At 42.0% G+C, this 19,506-nt stretch overlaps 1 protein-coding gene across 2 annotated transcripts in view; it reads left to right on the top strand.

The window, feature by feature from the left end:
• The window catches only part of AHCY (adenosylhomocysteinase), a 29,111-nt gene extending 11,843 nt beyond the window's left edge, over nucleotides 1-17,268 (top strand). For both annotated transcript variants that reach the window (XM_052790212.1, XM_052790204.1), the window contains 6 exons: nucleotides 1,495-1,607; nucleotides 4,528-4,735; nucleotides 5,566-5,653; nucleotides 6,593-6,710; nucleotides 12,907-13,101; nucleotides 16,270-17,268. In XM_052790212.1, coding sequence (XP_052646172.1) covers nucleotides 1,495-1,607; nucleotides 4,528-4,735; nucleotides 5,566-5,653; nucleotides 6,593-6,710; nucleotides 12,907-13,101; nucleotides 16,270-16,401 — 854 coding nt within the window. In that variant the 3' untranslated portion in view covers nucleotides 16,402-17,268. The remainder of the gene's footprint in view (nucleotides 1-1,494; nucleotides 1,608-4,527; nucleotides 4,736-5,565; nucleotides 5,654-6,592; nucleotides 6,711-12,906; nucleotides 13,102-16,269) is intronic.
• The last annotated feature ends 2,238 nt before the right edge of the window (nucleotides 17,269-19,506 follow it).

The raw sequence follows: 19,506 nt of genomic DNA, 5'->3' as shown, positions 1-19,506 counted from the left end.
AAAATGACATGAAAAGGAGCAATATTTCTGTCTGTTCATGTGTACTCATGTAGGATAATCTGGGCTGTCACCTGCTTCATCAGTAAAAGGGCATGAACAGAACAATTTATAAAAGTTTATTTCTCAGAGTTTTACTATCAAAATGACTGTAAAATTATTTTGCCTATGAGCTTCCTTTCAATTTTATTCTATGAGGTCAATGTGAGAGGTCACTTGCCTGGAGGGGCAGTGTCTTTGCATAAATCTCTGATGTACGTAGAACTTGGTATTCATTGTTTTCATATTTTCTCCTTGTGAGTCTGAATTAGCTCCAAATGCCACATAGATCTCTTTATAGAGATGTTGCTTCTGTTTGTGGTTTCAGCCTGATTTAGCAGAATTCCTCTATTTTCCCCCAATAGTTTGTACTTCAACAAAATAATTGCCTTGAAGTATGCCTTCAGTCCTTAAAGAACAAACATAATTACCCTATCCTCTACAGTGGAAATTCAGCCAGACTGAATATTTTAGTTTCAGATTTATTCTGATTGTCATAAATTGAGTACCTTTTTGTGCAGACAGGCTTTTGAAGTAATTGGGTGTTACCTGGTGTAGCAGCTAGACAGTTTATATATAATAAGGTATTATTGAGACATGAGAGGAGAGATATCCAGAAGTCATGTGCAGTGATGCCACTTCTGAACAATTGGCTGTTGTCAAAAGGTCCGTGAAGAGTCAGGATCCTTAAGGCCGGGGGTGCCGTTACAGCTTTGGCTTTTTGGTGTAATGTGGAGCCAGGTAACCCCATGTCAGTTCCTGTGTTATCAGGATCTTAGTCCATTATATGATGTTGGTCTTTCTAGACAGTCCTTTGGTCTCTGCCTCCTGGACTGTTTTCAAACAAGGATAGATTTGAAATGATGTTTTTTGATTGTGGTAGTAATACCCATGAAACTGAAGTTTCATGTAGCTAGTATCCATATTTAGGGGGTATGTTGGCTGCTTCATCAGAGCTGAAGTTGATTGCAGCAGAAGGATTCGGAATAGCGAACTGTGTATTTGATTTTTTTACTGTTTTCAGCTGATCAGAGTGCTTTAGATTTAAGTGTGTTTATCTAGGTATCATGTCCTTTCAAGCCACCTTGCAAGAATTGACTAGGCTGTAGAAACATCACTGAGGTGAACATCTTGCCCTTTTTGCAGAGGAGTTTTTTGATCATTTTGTGAGAAAATAGATTAGAATGGGGTCTTTCCCAATTCCCTGGTCTAGAGCTGGTCCCTTCCAGTTTTCCAAAGAATATTTTGTCCTGCTCTTATGTGCTTTGTGGGGGAAGAAACTGGTTTGAAATTTCAAACTACTGTTGGAGGATCCAAACGAGAGTTCTCGTCTCCTCCCTGCTTCCTGCAAAGGGTTTGTTTAACTTAGATATCCGGAAGATGCTCCCAGCACCTGGATGTGTTGGTTTGCAGCAGCATTAACTCCAACTAAGGTGAATCCTTTTACTCTCCCCACAGGAATTAGAGGTATTTCAGAAGAGACAACCACTGGAGTTCACAACCTGTACAAGATGAAGGCCAATGGGACCCTGAAAGTGCCAGCTATCAATGTTAATGACTCTGTCACCAAGGTAATGCAGCTAGAGCCCTTCTGCTATGTTCTGCTGTCTGACCAGTTTCGTGTTGGGATGTTGTCATTCCCATGCAAATATTCCTTCTCTTGCTGAGCTATTCTTGACCTGGTACTGAACAGATTTTCATCATATCCTTGAAGTGAGCCTACGATGTCTCTCATGGGATATGCCATTGTAAACACCCTGTTTTCAGAACATCAAGGGCTTTTTTTGTACGTAAGGACATGCTTTCTTCTGCATTTTAATAATATGAAAACACCTTTGGAAATGATGGCTCTGGGGGCACAGTTGGTTCCTGTGGCAAGGGACATGTCCTCACTCTGAGTAGCTTAAAGCTCACAGGTAGGTGGCAGGTACCAGCTGGAAAAGAGGGTGTGACCTACGTGAGCTTGTGGCTGGTAGAGGTTGCTTGATCTGACAAGGTATCTCTGGGAGCGCAGCTGCAAAGGATAGGGCAGGAGGTATTTATTCCTTGCTTAGCTATATTACTGCTTTCTAAGACAAATCCTGGTGAACTGAGAGTTGAGGGGGAATGGTGTTTAAAGGGTGCTGGTTCTTTTTGGATGCTGATGAATTATAGTGGGAATTTCAGGCGTACTTAAGGTTTATGCATCTAGGTTTGTTTTTTTTTTAAATCTAGTTGCTAAATCTATTTCAAGTTACCATACTAACATTATCTTATTGGGCATAGTAGTTCTCACTGACTGTTTGGCCTGCTTTCTCTGCAGTTTGCTATCTGAAGAGTATCTCCTTTCTGCTCACGGGCGCATCTGGCATTTTTATTTCATAGCTAGTGGGCTGGAATCCAGTTGATCTTGGAAGAAGCTTGTTTCTTTGCATCCTTTTCACCTAGATTTGTGCCTTCTGCATAATAACTATTAATAGTGTTTATTATATTTGGAAATTCAGGTGTTTCTAAAAAAGCCTCTTGAGTGGATTTGTGTTGAGCTCACTTTATCCTAGTGCCTAACAAGTGCTTATTTTCAAGTACTGTTTGGTATTTATGTAGTAAAAGATTTGTAGTTACCACAGTTACAGATCTCCAGGAAGACATGCAACTGAGCTGACAAAATCTGTTCTCCCAGTTTGATATTTTCAGTTGGTGCCAGGTTCCTATACTAGTATTTGAAGAGAGAAAGCAGGCAGCATCCAGTTCAGTTCTTCCCTCCTGCCACTCAAATGTATTCAGTGGGACAGATGTCTGCATCTGGCACACTGCTACCTTGCCCGCATGGGAGTGCACAGGCACCTGGAAGGCTTTGATTGCAATTGGGGGATTTGGTGATGAGGAATCAAATCTGACCCTGCTGTTTTCTTCCATAAGAAGACTTATACTGCAAGGAAAATCAGCTGGAGGACTAGAAAAGAGGATTACCAACTGGCACTAGCTTTGGAATTTGAAGGATTGGTAACACAAATTTTCTGAAACATTAATGGCAAATGTGCCTGTGATAGGACTTACAGGCACTGAGTCAGGAACTTCTGGATCTGAACTATAACTTCTTACACATTAGTCCTCGGCCAATTTCTGAGGCTGGGAGTGGTATGCCACTGTACCTCATAACTTGCTCAGATACTGCATTGTAGTCATAGCTGCAACATTTTTATACACGGACTTTGCTTTTTTTTTTATTATAAAAATTTTACAGTTGTGAGCTGTAGACTGAAAAACCAAACTGTAACATAACCTTGCATGTGCTAGATGGCACCAGCCATAGTTGCAAGGTAGGTCCCATTTGAAAGATCAGTGTGCCTACTCACATCTAGGTATGCAGTCTTAAGATTGCTTGTAGCAGACAGAGCGCTGCCTGTATTAAGTAAAAGCAAGAATGATTAGTGACCTAAGGCTGTAGAAAGCACGGGACGGGCTTTGAGATTAGAATTTTGCTGTGAACGGCGAGTTCTTTACACCCCTGCCTCGGGAAGCATAGCACAACTTTGGTAACCAGATTTTTTTTTTTAAATTCTTGGCTTCTGTAACTCTTCAGATAATCAGATCTGTTTATACAGCCCATCCTCCTGGTCAAAATGAAGGGCCCAGGGAGAAAAAGGAGGAGCATTACAAAAATCAGTACAGCAATATGTGTTTCTGAGTTTAGGAAGATATTCCAACTGGAGTACTATTTAACATCTGATTTAGCAGGGGAATTTTGATTTGGAGGTCTGGCTGTTAAGCTCATGTGTTAATGTTACAGTAGGAGGATGTTTTGCGATGGGGCATTAGGAGATGAAATCCAGGGATTCTTGGTTGTAATGACCAGTATTTTTAATGGCTACTTGCTGGATATTTCTAGATCTGAGCAGTGGTGAGGTCTGGCAGTGTTACTGTAACTGCTCCTGGGCAAGGAGACAATTTTGATCTTCCTGGGCTGCAGGAACCAATTTATCATGGTTGTTGTGTGCAACTTGGTGCTTCTGCAGGGTGCATGTGTCTTGCAAAGATAAGAATATGTGCTAACCAATTGGTCATATTCTGCTGGTGTTTTTTGCCTACCTGTGGCACTTGGTTCAGTTCATTGATAAACAGCAGCAGAGAACTGGTGAACATCTGGTTAAGGAACTCAGACCTACCTCTGTATGAAAGAATTGTTTGTGCTTTTACTTGATAAATTCAGGTTACCTCTAACAAGCTTTTAATGTGTCCAAGCCCTAGTCAGTAGACAACATATTTCTGAAATGCTTCTCAGCAGGGGTGTGCTGAAGCCTGTATCTGGTCTAACTATATAGATTGACACTGGATAGATAAAAACATCCAACCAGGTTATCTTCTTCCCATCCCTCATTGTGGTTAAAGTATTTAGCTGACTGTCAGCCTCCTGGTTTGTAGTATTTGCACGGAAGTCCATTTTGTTTCTCTAAGGAATTTTAACTTGAGTGCCTTTCATCTTTTCTGAAACTGCTCCTTTTTCTTTCTCAGAGCAAGTTCGATAACCTTTATGGTTGCAGAGAATCCCTCATTGATGGCATCAAACGTGCTACAGATGTCATGATTGCTGGAAAAGTAGCAGTTGTGGCAGGTTATGGTGATGTGGGCAAAGGCTGTGCTCAGGCCCTGCGGAGCTTTGGAGCCAGAGTCATCATCACGGAAATTGATCCCATCAATGCACTGCAGGCAGCCATGGAAGGTGAGGACTAAGGAGATGCAGAAATTAATGCATCTGATGAGGGTCTCTGTGTGTCAGTGTAGAGCAATAAGTGATAGTTGGCCAAGAAGGGTTCAGTGGGTTTCAGCCCTCACCCTGTTGAGGTAGAGGTGACTCCAGTTTAACTGTAGGAATTCTTTCCTTACAGTTAGGGAAGGAGTTTATTAGTATAGGCCTTGAAGATGTGTTTGGAGTCAAGGATATAGAGACCATAGTGGGGTAAGGCCCCCATTCATAATGCTGTAAGCCTGGGTTTGAATGGGTTCATTATCCTCAAGTTGTGCAACTCTAACCTCCAGTGTGGGTTAAGACTTCACTAGAATCTCTCCACAGTAAAACACCAGACCTTACCTTCAGTAGGTGTTTTTGGAGAGCAATGCCATGCTCTCTGTCTTTCCAGCTGTGCTCACTCTCTTCTGTGGGTGCCTTGTGTAACTATGCTTTGTAGTACCAGTTTATCCCGTTTTTAGTCATACCTGACTAGAACCTGCAGGTGTTGTGGGTGTACTTTCCTTTGCAAACTTGACCACCTGAATCCAGTCTGAGTGCAGTGCCAGATAGTGCATCTATGGACATAAGACATTGAATGTATAGATCTACAGATGGGAAACCGGTGAGGAATAGATTTTTTTTGTGCTATGTTGGTATTTAGTAAGAAAGTATGCCTACTACCTCACATCCTCCATAGGTCAGGTGTTGGCACAGACTTCTCTTATGCATTCTTTCTCAGTACTTTTCTACTTGTAATATTGTATCCCACTTTTTAATAAATGCTGGTGGTTGGGTAGAGGAATAACTTTTTCTCTTTTCAGGTTATGAAGTTACAACCATGGAGGAGGCCTGCAAAGAAGGCAATATCTTTGTTACCACCACTGGCTGCACTGACATTGTTCAGGGCAGGTATGGTCTAGCCACTTGCTTTAGTGAAAGCATAGCTGTACAGTTAGATTTTTTTTTTTAAATGCTGCTGACAAGTTATGATTGTATGGTAAGAGTTAGCACACAGTCTCATTTCTGGACATCAGAATATAGCATCAATTTAGTGAGAAATTTGGGCTTTGGACTTTCAGGTCTGTTGGATGTTGCCATGTTGCAATTGTTCCTGTCTTACAGCATGTAATGATGGAGAAAGAAAAGGTGTAGAGGGATAGATAGACTTTTGGAGAATGAGATATTCAGGGCTAAATTCTGTGTTAGGACAGATAAATGTGAACAGAAGAGTAGGTAGGTAAAGGTTGAGAAGTAAAGGTTGAAAGTGATTCCATCTGTGAGTATGCATAGCAGACTTGAAACTAGCCTGTTCTCAATAAACTACCCTGTAGTTTTTTTGTTACTGCTTCTTAGATCTCAATTTATAGCCCCTCCACTCCACACAAACTCATTCCTATCTTTGACATTATGATTGTACATGTTGTAGTGGAAGATCAGATTAAGTGGGAGGAGATAAGGCCATTAGTCTCTAGAGATGTAAAACTGCTGGAAACTTTAAAGTCATGAAAAAAATGTTTTCTTCTGTGTAGGAGTGATAATAACTGCAGGTATTTCAGTTTTGACCAATGAAACAAAATAATTTTACTTTCCATACTGGGAAAATACTTTCTCTCCCATAACTCTTACATCCTTGGGAAGTGTCCTTCCCTAGAAGCTTGATAATTTTTCCAGCAGACTTCACATGCCTGGAAGATTACCAGACCTACACATCTTGTGAGAGTCAAATGTAGGCAGTGAGTCAGGCACTTTTCATTTCTCCTTGAGCAAAGCTATGGACCAGAGCATCTTCTGGTGCTGAAGAAAAAATTTTTATGTGTTAACTTTTGATATAACTTTTTTTTTTTGCAGGCACTTTGAGCAGATGAAGGATGATGCCATAGTGTGTAATATTGGCCATTTTGATGTGGAAGTTGATGCAAAGTGGCTGAACGAAAATGCAGTAGAGGCGGTGAATGTTAAACCTCAGGTGAGACAGCCCTTGCACAAGCTCTCCTGCTAGAAAGAAGCAATAGCTAACCAATGTCTGTTTCGAGAAAGGGGGGTGTTCCTCTTCAGGTACTTTGTGTTTCTAGCTTTCTTGGAAGCCAGTGTTGCTCTTGGCTGATCAGAATGGAGATTCTGCTCTGTTCTTCCCTGATTAACCTGGAACAATCTGCACATTGTATTCTTGTGTTGGTATTAAAGCAATTGGTTCCAGCCAGTGACCAAGTGTACAGCGTGGTCTCTGGCAAGAGGTGCCTGGTATGGATGCATCTTTCTCTGTGTTCTTACTTCCTTGACAAACAGGAGCCTACCCCTTAGTGGTGGTTGTGTAGACAATTAATTGCATCAAGTTCATTCCTTACAGGAAGTCAGCTTTGAGGATTGGGTTATGGTGAGGAGGTATAGAAATGTGCTTTCTTTGATAGCCCCCAGCTGAAACAGACCATTAGACACTGTATAAAACTTCTTAAGAGCAGAGGCCATAGTGGCTGATTTGAATTTCCTCTCAGAAAGCTGCTTGCTCAGGTACTGCTCTGCACCAGAGCAATCTTGGTCCTGGTGCAGTGTGCCAGGATTAGAGTGAATCTTAAGGGAATGTCTGTTGGGATTCTGTCAAGGTTTGAAAAAATTCACCCCTCTTTGTTTTCAAAGCATTTTTTTTATACTTGGAGATTGAAGCCTCAGGAAAGCCTATCTGGAGCTCTGCCAAACTCAGACTTCTCTTCCAGGCTTAGTGACTTCATTTTAGAAACCTGTGTAGACCAGAAGTCTATGCGTGGGCAGACAAGGCAAGATGTTTTATCCTTGCTCAGCTTGCATTCCCACCATGTATTTACTTCAAGCTATGGCTGTAGCTACACAGGAAAATAGTGATCTAAAAATTTCAGCTTTTCAGCTGTGTCCCCTAAAGCAGAGAGAGAAAGCTAAACTAAATCAAAACTGTTTTGTAACACGAGCATTGAGGGAGAAATCACATAGAGCAAACCAGGCTTTGTCTGACTTGGCATGCACCTTGTAGTTACTTTTTAAAGAGGGCGTGTGCTTGCTGATAGCAGGATTCTGGGACAGGTTTTCTACTTTTTAAAAATGCCACACCCAAGCATAGGTGTTAGTAGATCTCAATCTGCCCTTCTACTTTTCATAACTCCCCTGTGACTTATTGGCCACCCACATCAAGCTCTTACTAAGCAGTTGTGAGAATCTTTTCAGTATCCTGTTTGTTGTTTGGACACTCTGCATGGGCTCAAGTAGGTATGAAGTTATACCCTCAAGCTCTCACTACATTCAAGTCTGTTCTTGCCCATGACCTTAGTGTGGAGCTTACTTTGCTCAACAGCTCTTGTCCTAGAGGAGCCTGTAGCTAGCTGCTTGTTTTCTGGTAGTTTGGGTTTTAAAACTAAAACTGGGACTGCTCAAAAAGTAACCATTGTTGAAGGTGAAATTGGATGTTAATATGGTATCATACAAACTACCTGCACATGGGTCTTTTAAAGGCCTTGTGAAAAATTGTCACTGTTGGCAGAGGTAGTAGTCGCTTTTTCTTTATATACTCTGTATTGAAGGAGCCAGTCTGTCACAGATGTATTAGGTGCAATGAGATGCAGTCTAGTCCAAGGTATGAAAACTGTAACAAGTTTCTGGTTAAAACCAGAATATTACCTTTTCAAAAGCATGGAATTGGGCTCAAAGTCATCCATATGGTTTAATGCTGAAGACCTACCTCCTACCGTGAGCCTCTCTGGTCTGTTATATAAATAACTGCTGTCACAAGCAAGATGTTCAGAGTGATGCAAAGGAGATACCTGCTCACAGAGCAAAAGCTGTGAAAATAGCTGCCCAGCATACTGTGGGTGCCACAAGTGTGTTTGCTTAAAAGTCATTAGCTAAAATTTGACAGCCCTGAGTGGATCACCTGTGTCTCAGCTTGATGCACAGATAGTTGAAGCTGAGACAATTTACTGGGGGAAATAGCACTTTACCCTTGGGCTGTTCTTGTACTTTTCCTTACCCATCTACTGGTTACCACTGGAGATGGGATGTACCTAGAGGTAAATCTGACCTTATACAGCCATTCCACATGGTTGAAGCTTTACTGAAGTGAGGATGGCCTATAGATGTGTACCTTGTCAAGCCCAGTAAAAGCTGGTCCCTGTCTCAGGTTAGTACTTGGGTTTTGTTGACTTTTAGCAGTGAATCTGAAGCACTGTTAACTGGTTTGAATCCCCAGTTGGACTCTGTAATTGGTGTATTTAATGCTATATGTAACTACACTGTGCTAGTGGTATACCCCTATGCTCCGTTTTGTCTGTTTAGATTTCTTGTCCCTAAAGACTTCAGACCTGTCTGACAAGTTAAGGAAGTACCTGCTGAGCAGGTGTTAGGCGAACAAGTTCTGCTGTGTAAAAGCTTCATTATTCTTCATTTTCATTTCTCTGTGCCTGATTGCTGTGGTGGCTGGGCAGTTGAGCAGGAGTGGATGAATACATATCCTAAAAGCTTACTCATTTCAGAAGGGGGACAGCAGGACTGGGAGGCAAAATGTAACTTTAGAGCCACAAATTCCATGCCTTAAACAGATTAAAAGGTATTGAGTAGAAACTTGCTGCAATTGCTTAACTCTTCTAGGACATGCATTAACTTCAGGTTTAGAAACAAGCTCCCAGGAGGTATCCTGTAGCTTCTGTCCCTCACCGCTTGCATGGGAATTTGTCTGCATATGTTGAGACCTTTCTCGGGGCAGCTGTGATGAGTCATTACAATAATTGATAGAACTGCTCTTACACTGAAATCTGGGAAGGAAATTATTGGTTTGCCACTTAGGCCATTGCTGGTTTCTCAGTTTTGTTGCTCAGACTCATCAAAGGGACACTTCTGTGGTCATCTTGTCCCCAGTCTTTTGGGGACCTCAAGGCGAGGTCAGTCCTGTGTTAAAGGTGTGAGATCTTGCACTTATCCTTAGAATAACATATGTTTTTTCACATCAGTGTTCTGGGTGAGGTATCCTGTTTTATAATGCCAAGTACTAACTCTAAATATTCAAATTTTTACTAAGACCTGGCAGATTTTTCTATATCCTGTAGCAGGGAGGGGAATATAGTACAAGAGCAAAAATCTCTAACCTCCTATGAAGACATCCGTCTCTTGATCAGAGGAGTAATACCACAGCTGAGAGTTGCTGGACTTCAGCTAGAGGTACAGAGTAATTGTGAAAGTGTCCAACTTGGTAGTTTTCAGTACCATATGGTCTCTATTTACAAATGGTGAGCTGGTGTAAGAAATATTTAATACTTAGGAAAGGAAAACATCTTATTGTGCCATTCTGGCTCATCTGTTGCTTTCAAAGTACAGTTAAGGAGGAAGTAGGCTTATTACTGAAAAGCTGTCAGGCTGTTTTGAATATAGGTTTGCACTGCAGTCCTGCTCAGCTGTGTTCTGGTATTAGAGACTGATGTGTAGCACAAGCTCAACTCGAGAGGGGAAGGAAAGGTCGGGGTGGGATCAATGAACTTTGGCTCTGCAAATAAATTATTGTGTCATGGTGTGGAGGGAAGTGTGAAGCAGCCAGAAAGTCTACAGCAAGCTAAATAGCAATGGGGAAAGGGAGCAGGCATTTGTATAAGCGTGGACATGAATTTAGTGCTTGGATAATTGGAATTCTACTTCTGTAGCAACTTCTTGAGCTTATGAATCAGCCTGTTTATCTGCCCATAGATGAGATGTGTTTCCACAGTACTGACTTAAGCCTCTGCTGGTACCACTACTATTTTGTATTTATTTCTGTGCAAAGACATTAATTTGCATTTTCTGCATTACCCTTGGCATTGAATGAGTCATGTCAGCAGATCGCCAAAGGTATGTGATTCCATGCACAAGTCAGCAGCTGTCCAGGTGCAAGTTGTGTGGATATTAAATGGATATAATATTTTGACACCTAAACCACCCAATTCAGACTTCAAAACTGAAATGCTACTTAACTGCTACCTTGTAGTAGTTTAATCTGTAAATATAATGTTTAAGACAAGCAATATTGTAGCTGTTCTCAGGGTTTTTAGTGTTCCGCTTTCTGGCTGCTTCCTCTTTGTTTCATTACTTCCTCCCATAATTTTATGATAGCCCATGTGGTATTTTTTGGGTGGACTGAGCACTGTCACTTGTGGTCCACAATGGAGAATCAGCATCCATAAGAATTATTGCAACTGCTCAGTGGAGAGCATTCTTAGTAACTCTACCTTGCTGTGCTGCTCTTGGACAGGAGAAATTAAGAATGTATGGTTTCTGTTTGAGGTGGTTACTGTCTGTATATATTGTGCTGAAAACACAATCTGTTCTATGAACCCAAGAAGTAGAAAATAGTGCTGTGATTGAAGCATAGCTGGGGAAGACAGGTGGAGGCACAGACCTGCTCTGAAGGCAAAATACCTGTTCTAATAAAATGGTTTCTATTGGCTTGCTTACTACGTCTCTGCTAAAGACCTGCCAAAGATGTTTTTTCAGAACAGTGTTGATAACACAGGGATGTTTTGGTTACTGCTGAGCAGTGCTTACACAAGAGTCAAGGCCTCTTCTGCCTCTCACCCCACCCCACCAGCAATTAGGCTGGGGGTGCACAAGAAGTTGGGAGGGGACACAGCTGGGACAGCTGACCCCAACTGACCAAAGGGACATTCCAGCCCATATGATGTCATGTTCAGCATATCAAGCTGGGGGAGGAAGAAGGAAGGGGGGGATGTTGGGAGTGATGGTGTTTGTCTTCCCAAGCCACCGTTAGGCATGATGGAGCCCTGCTTTCCTGGAGATGGCTGAACATGTGCCTGCCCATGGGAAGTGGTGAATGAATTCCTTGTTTTGCTTTGCTTATGCGCGTGGCTTTCGCTTTCCCTATTAAACTGTCTTTATCTCAACCCACGAGTTTTCTCACTTTTACTCTTCCAAGTTGCTCCCCCATCCCACTGGGGTGGAGCGAGCGAGTGGCTGTGTGGGGCTCAGTTGCCAGCTGAGGTTAAACCATGACAGTTGTTGTTACAATTAAAACTTTTAACTTTCAGTCCAAGGCTTTAAAAATAAAACTGAAAGTGATGTGTTTTGTTTCATATTAAGTAACTTTTGAGACTTAAATTATAAATACAGCTGTGGGGAGGGACCCTTTTAGGTCTTTCACAGTTGCTGTCCTATGACAGCATAAGATAAATGGACTTGCCTAAAGTATTAACCTTTGTCAAAGTTGGTCGTTGGTTATCTTTTAAGTCTTTGCAGAGATTTGCTCTACTCCCATGTGCTTGGTGTGACATGAGCAATAAATACAAGTGAATACTGAATATTCTTGTAACTTATAGGCCATATTGGTGTTTCATTTTGGGCTTTAATATTGTAACCCCCTACAGGGGTGAAGGCAGGGGAGAGAAGAGCTAGTGACTGGTGGAAAGGAGAAGCAGAGTTAACTTCAATATTGCAGGAGCCCAGTCTGGCCCAGACAGTTGAGGCACATTAAGTGACATTATCTCCTGAATTGTGTGGGACTCTCATATAGCTGAAGACTTGTCTCTTTAGCCCATCTGAGACTTGATTCTGTGTGCAGAGTCCTGTTGTCCCCAGCATAGCTTGGAAATCAGTGTGAGTGGAGGACCATGTCTTTGGCCCCCTGAGAGCAAAGGAAGGTACACCAGAAGCTAGGATGGCTGTTTGTCATACTGTAAAGCATTGGCTTTACGGAAATAGGAAGAGTCACAGGGGAGCAGTTTCAGCAGGCTGAGGACTCTGGCTCTTACCCTGTGTTAGATGCAAAGGCTCTGGACTGTTGCATGCAGAGGTGTTCCCTCTCTCTCCTGTCTCTCCACACCAGTTGTTACAATTGGGCTTATATAAACTGCATTTTACTGCTAGCAGCATGCTGGCCACCACAGCTGTCTGAGACTACATCTATGTGGAAAACCGGAAGAACTGCATAACTGGTTAAATATGAAGCAGATGCTAAGATTCATGTTGTGTGAAGTCCAGAATAGCTACAGGCTTTGCAAACACTGGCTGGGAATTGAGAGAGGGGTGTCTCAATTGTAATCAAAGTCTGTGTTGCAAGCCCACTGCTGAATTGTTGATGTGGCAAGAAAGCCCACAAAACTTCGCATGATTTAAAATGCTCTCTTTACCCTGACGTGGCACTGCTCTTGCTTTTTCCCACCCAGGTGGATCGCTATACACTGAGGAATGGCCATCATATTATACTGCTAGCAGAGGGCCGACTGGTCAACTTGGGCTGTGCCATGGGTCACCCTAGCTTTGTTATGAGCAACTCCTTCACCAACCAGGTGCTGGCACAGATCGAGCTGTGGACCAATAGTGACAAATACTCTGTTGGAGTCCATTTCCTGCCAAAGAAGGTGAGTTAGAATAGCAGAAAGATGCAAGCCTGTAAGGAAGCCAACTTCATATGAGATCATGTAGATTTGTTTTGTTTGTGCTTGAGGTCATTTTCCTACTGAATGTTGTTGCAAGAAGCTTCTGTCCATCAGTGAATGCTTGGCTTTGGTCATGCTGAGTCTGAAGTGGGCTATCTTTTGTGGCTAACCTGTTGTGCAGAACTAGGACTTGTCTGTCCTGTGATAAGAATGTCCAGTCACATTTTGGCTTGACCTGGGGCTCTTCCCTAAGGTGTTGGGAAGGCCTGTGCTGCCTCAGGGTAGTCAGGAAGCTTCTCCCAACCAACTTGTTCTTTCTGCTGAATGTCAGCATTCACAGCAAGCTTTCACATGCCTATCCAGCAGCAAATTCTAGTGGGGCAGAGTTGAAGCTGGAGTGAAACTAGGAATCGCTTTTACTGTGGTTGATAAGGTGTGGGTCCCATTTGTACCTGAGCAGAGCTTATCACAATCTGGTCCTAATACCTTCACAAAATATTAATGTATATGTAGATTCTCTCGTGTTTCTCTTTAAACTTCTCTGCATTCTTTGTTCTTGGAAAAATCTGCATCATGTCACAACTTGCTAAAATTCCTTTTAGAAAACTAACCTGGTTTTAATTTTCTAAAACAAGCCTGAGAATTTGAGATGGTCATTGAAAAAGATGCTGGAGTTAGATCACACTGCCTTTGGAATGCAACCAGGTGTGAGACTAAATGCGAAAATACTTTTCATTTGGGAAGTAGAATGTGTATCTTTGGGCTTACTTATGAAGTGTTTGCTGAAGGACTTTAAGCTTCCAAAACCATCTGTTAATGATCAAGCAAAGCATACCAGAAATACAATGTAGGAGTTAATCAGGAAGCTGACACATGATCAGCTTCAAAGGAAAAGTTTTGTTGACAATTCTCTCAAAAATTATAGTCCAATGTTGCTAGTAAGATGTGGTTTCATCCTCTTCCTGAATAATGATTTTTAGTAAGCGTACTTGAACTGGAAATGAGAAGTAATGCCCATATCAGTCAGTTAGATGGAGTTGCATGTTAGTAGAGCATTCTTCAGGTTCATATACTGTGACAAAATGCTTTTTTTACCCTCTGCACTCCATAAAGTATTTCAAAGAATAAAGCAGTTGCCTTGTCAGAACCAACAAAAGATGGGCAGAAGAGCTTTCTTCGATAATTTTCTGGCTAGTATCTTTCCTTGTTCTGTGTAGTAGTTTTGAGGTTCAAATGTAAAATTTAACAGTTACCAAGTACCTTACATTGCACTTTCTTTGACTGCAAGAATACTGCTTTGAAGATAAGCTATTACGAACACGCACACGCTTCTGCAATGTGCGTTCCTGGAAATCTAGGCAAACTGTTGTGTCCATGTTCTTGGCACCAAATCTGTCCATCCTTATGGTCAGCTATCTGATTTTAAGGTAAGAAAGTCTGCTTACCTTCATCTAAATTTGTGTACCTTTTTATCTAAATCTTGAAGTCGCCAAGCTGAAGCAGCTGTGAAACAACTTATCTCTGCTGCAGTTTGAGAACCTGATCTGGGAAATGTCAGGGACTCAGCTCCTTTTCAAGTGGGTGTAATTGGTCTTAAACTTGCTAGAAATGTACCTATCAGATCTTCACATGTCAGTCTAGTCAATCAGATACTCATTCAATTTTTAACCCTCATTTTTTTTTTTTTTTTTCCCCTGGCAGGATCTACTAAGCTTAAATACTTGTTTCCCTCCTGACACAGTCCTTCCAGTTAGCTTTTTCTTTCTTTTGTGATTATCCTGACTTATATAGTGTTTGGTAGCTTTCATAGTGCACTTCCACAGTCTTCAACCACTTCATCCTATGTTTTTAATTTTGTCTTGTACATCTCTGGCTGTGTTGGTTCTCAAGAGATGTTGGCAGTTCCATATTACTTACTATGAGCAGGTTGAGCTGCAGGGAATTATACTGTGTACAGATGTAGCTTTTTACCTAGTTCATTATAATGGGATTACTTCAGAGTAGTTGCTTGTTACCACACTCCTTTGGGAAATCTAGGACTAGTTATTGAATCATTCTGGTTCAGTGCTGGTTCACACAAGCTGAAGATCTGGTCCTTAATTGTTTTGTTGATTTATTGCCCTTCAAATATGTTGTTGCAACCTTTCACATCTATTTAGCTAGTATGGGGGAAATATTGTCAGTCTTTCCCATGCTGCTAGAATTTAGACTTCCCTTAAATCTGTTTCCTTAGCAATGCTTACTTGTATTTTGCAGGAATTACAAATGGTGGTCAAATTTGTCCTGTTGTAACTCAGCAGCACCCGATCCCTTCTTAGTGCTGTTCTTTCTATCTTTGAATATCCTTTATGGCTGTACATTCCCCTCTGAAATAGCAGCTAGTTTGCCATTTCATTATTTTTCTCACTCTTCTGTACCTATCTCCTGTAGCACTTAACTGTCTTGTAATTTTACACATTTTTCAGTCTCTCAAGTTTGCATGTCTGCCTGACACCTCTGGGATAAAGGAAATATATCAACATTTCTGAGCCTATGTCCCACAGCCCACCTTGGCTTTATTCTTCATGAAGATAATGCCAATAGATACTAGTATTCTTGCTGAATTAGTGATTCTGGAATTAATTTCTTAACACATGTACCCCTGAGATGGGATATCTGGAAAGGAGATGCGTTTTTTTTTTTCCTGGTATTAGAACTTACCTAACAATGTAAGATGATAGTCTAGTATGTCCAGGTGTCTTTGTAGTGGAAACATGACTGGGGCTTTACCATTCTACCCAACTGGATATTCTTATCTCTGAATAGTTTACTCTCTGTTCTTTACTTGTTGGATGGATGTGAATGTGTGAGATTGAAATGGGCTTGATTATATAAAGTTGTCTGTCTCACTTAAGCTTAACTTGACTCCCTCAAAAGCATGGGGCTTTTTCATCTGAATGCGGTTCTGCACTCAAAGCAGATGTCTGTGCTCAAGCAGCTGAGGTATGTTGGCAGGGAAAGAGCTGTCTGACTGTTCATCTGTGTCAGTCTAAGTCCTTCTTGGGGCTGCTGTTGATTTTCACATATTCATTTCTCACTATTGACCATGACTTCCTGAACCAATAGCACTCTGTTCTGCTAATATTCTTGTCTCAATGTTTTGTTTTTCAGCTGGATGAAGCTGTGGCTGCTGCTCATCTGGATAAACTGTGTGTGAAGCTGACAAAGCTGAGTGACAAGCAGGCCAAATACCTAGGCTTATCAAGAGATGGGCCATTCAAGCCAGACCACTACAGATACTGAGCAGGTGGCACTACCCAAAGACCAAAGTGCAGGGATACAACCTTCCAAAGCTCTTGTGTGTGCTGGGCTTCTGAGAACAAGCCCTTTGCCATATTCTTCTCAGTGCTGCAGAACCCCTCCCCTTACCAAGGGAGCTACAGGGCCTTATTTGTTAGTGAAAGAGGATCACTCTGACTCTTGGAATTAGAATTGGTTACTTAGCTAATGTCATGGTGAAAAGGATCATATGCACCTTTTATGGGCTCCTAACGTTCCCAGTAAGGGGAGCAGGACAGAGATTGCCAAATGAAAATGCATAGTCTTGTCAAACATGTGGCTGACAGCCTTTTTGAACAGACTGACCAATAAGATGGGGAATGGTTTCTACAGGGAGATGCTTTTTGCCGTGCCCTGCTCAAATTAGATGAATCCTATTGGGAGGCTGGCAGTGTCAGGCTTTTCTCCACAAAGGTGCCCTAGCTGAAGTGCATGTTGTGAAATAGGAGGAAGTGGGGAGGAGTGCAGGTTGCTTGGTCTCCTTCCTATAAAATCAACTTAACCTCCCACTCACAGATTAGAGCTGGAGGTTTTTTCTGGGTTAATTTACTGCATCAGTTTTGGTCAGAACAAAGACCCTTCTATGCCTCTTTCATACCAACTCGAGGAGGGGTGAGGCAAGAATGACTTTTTGTAGCAGCCTTCTAGTGTGTTGTAAGCAGCTGAGAAGCCACTGAGGGGATGGTTAGGTTTAGGGACCTTGTTCGATCCTTTGAAAACACCAGCAGCACACTTCTACCCCCAGCTTGATTTTTCTGAGTTGTCATGTCTGCTGTATCTTGTTTGTCACTGACTCAAAGTGCTTTTATTAAAGATCTGACTGTGGCCTGACTTGCTTTGTATGGTGAGATGCTTTTGGTTTTGCCATGGGTTTTTTTACTTTTGTGTGGTCCTTAAGCTACTGAAAATATTTAATGTATCTGCATGGGGTTTCCTCAAGGCAAAAGTCAGTGCTGTGGCTAACCTGCATCATATACTTGAGCTGTGAAAAGCTGCTCCTCAGGTTATTTAAATATTTGAAGGGCTGAATCTTACAGGGCAATTTTGAATAACCTTTACAGTAAAATATGCAGATTCCACTTCAGTTTCAGAAGCTTTCCAGAATGGATGGAAGACTTTGAAACATGACCTTTGCTGTAGCAGCTGATTTCCTTTAAAAAAATGTATATTGTAGTCTCATGTCCTGACTCCCTGCTAATTTCTCAACAGGTGTCCAATCTGTATTAAAGGAAAAGTGTGCTCAGGTGGCCAGGAAGGCCAATAGAATCCTGGCTTGTATCAGAAACAGTGTGGCCAGCAGGACTACGGCAGTGATTGTCCCCTGTGCTTGGCACTGGTGGGGCTGCACCTCGAATACTGTGTTCAGTTTTGGGCCCCTCGCTACAAGAAAGACACTGAGATGCTGGAGTGTGTCCGAAGAGCAATGAAGCTGGTGAAGGGTCTAGAGCACAAGTCTTATGAGGAGCGGCTGAGGAAACTGGGGTTGTTTAGTCTGGAGAAAAGGAGGCTGAGGGGAGACCTTATCACTCTCTACAACTACCTGAAAGGAGGTTGTAGCGAGGTTGGGGTTGGTCTCTGCTCCCAAGTAACAAGTGATAGGACAAGAGGAAATGGCCTGAAGTTGTGCCAGGGGAGGTTTAGTTTGGATATTAGGAAAAATTAGTTCACTGAAAGAGTTGTCAAGCATTGGAACAGGCTGTCCAGGGAAGTGGTTGAGTCACCATCCCTGGAGGTATTTAAAAGACGTGTAGATGTGGTGCTTAGGGACATGGTTTAGTGGTAGACTTGGCAGTGCTAGGTTTATGGTTGGCCTTCATGATTTTAAGTGTCTTTTCCAAAGTAAATGATTCTATGAAATCATTCAGCCTTATTGCTTACTTGCTTTTTATTGGCAAGAGCACATCTGTCACTGACAGTTCCACTATATCATTTACAACTAATTTTTTAGCTGTTTTCTCTCTCTTTTTTTTTGTTTGTTTTTAATCTACATGCATTTAATTCAGTATTCAGTCTAACCTGAGTTTGAGCATCTTGATTCCCTGAATATGAGTTGTCAGTCCCCCTGTGATTACCTTACAATGGTTTTAACAGGAGCTGTTGAATGAAGAATAGCACTGAAGAGACCCCAGGTATCAAGGCTCGGGAGTATCCCCTCCCTAGCACTGAAACCCCATGCCTCAGCTCATGTGGCATCCCACATCTGGCATGTGCTGAGTCATATGACAGTGACAGACTACAGCTTTTCTCACTTGCATGACAGTGCATAGCAGATCTCACGTAGATGGGGTGAGATGTGAGCTGTGGGAATTTCTGGATCTGACACAGGATCCCAGAGAGGGGGAGATGGGTCATGGCACCATATTGTGAATATAGAGACCTTTGCACAGGCAGGAATGAGAGTGTGAAGTGGGAACAAATGCAAGTTTCATACTCAAATTTGTGAAACTCAACAGGTCTGCTGTACAGGCAAGCAGGGTGATGCATGTAACTGTACACTTGCACATGTTCTCTGTGAAAGGTACTGCGAGGAGGCTGTACTGGAGCAGTGAGGAGTGCTGCTCGACTGTGGTGTTTGTCGGGCTCATGTCCTCAACCAGGCTGAGCAAATGTAGTAAGTCCTGGAGCAGCCCTGCCTTCCAGTTCATCAGCCTCTTTCCCTAATCTTGTTTGCAGGCTCATTTTGAAAGGCAAAAATAAAAGTGAGATTTGCAACTGTGCATAAATGAGGTCCAGTTTAGCAAAGTGTGTACAGTATGTCAGAGGAATATGGAGAGGTGGTGTGTGCTCTTTTTTTAGAAAATAGGAATTGACTTGGATTTACAGCTTCCCCCTGCCCCTCCAAATACCTGGCAACCACTGGCTGAGAACTGGGAGATGCCTAAATCCACTCTAGTTAATAGCTGTTCCTCAGATTTAGCCATTCCTAGCTATTAATTCAACAGGGATTTTTAAATAGATCAGGAACAGCCCCTCCCCCCCAGTAATAAAGTAGTACTAAACTAGATCTGGTTACCACACTGGGAAAAGTTCTTGTCTAATGCTATGTCCAATTTCAGTTTGTTTTTTAAG

The sequence above is a fragment of the Harpia harpyja genome, chromosome 1, assembly GCF_026419915.1.
Source record: "Harpia harpyja isolate bHarHar1 chromosome 1, bHarHar1 primary haplotype, whole genome shotgun sequence".
NCBI classification, from domain to species: Eukaryota; Metazoa; Chordata; class Aves; order Accipitriformes; family Accipitridae; genus Harpia; species Harpia harpyja.
This window is presented reverse-complemented; position numbering and strand designations above follow the sequence as displayed.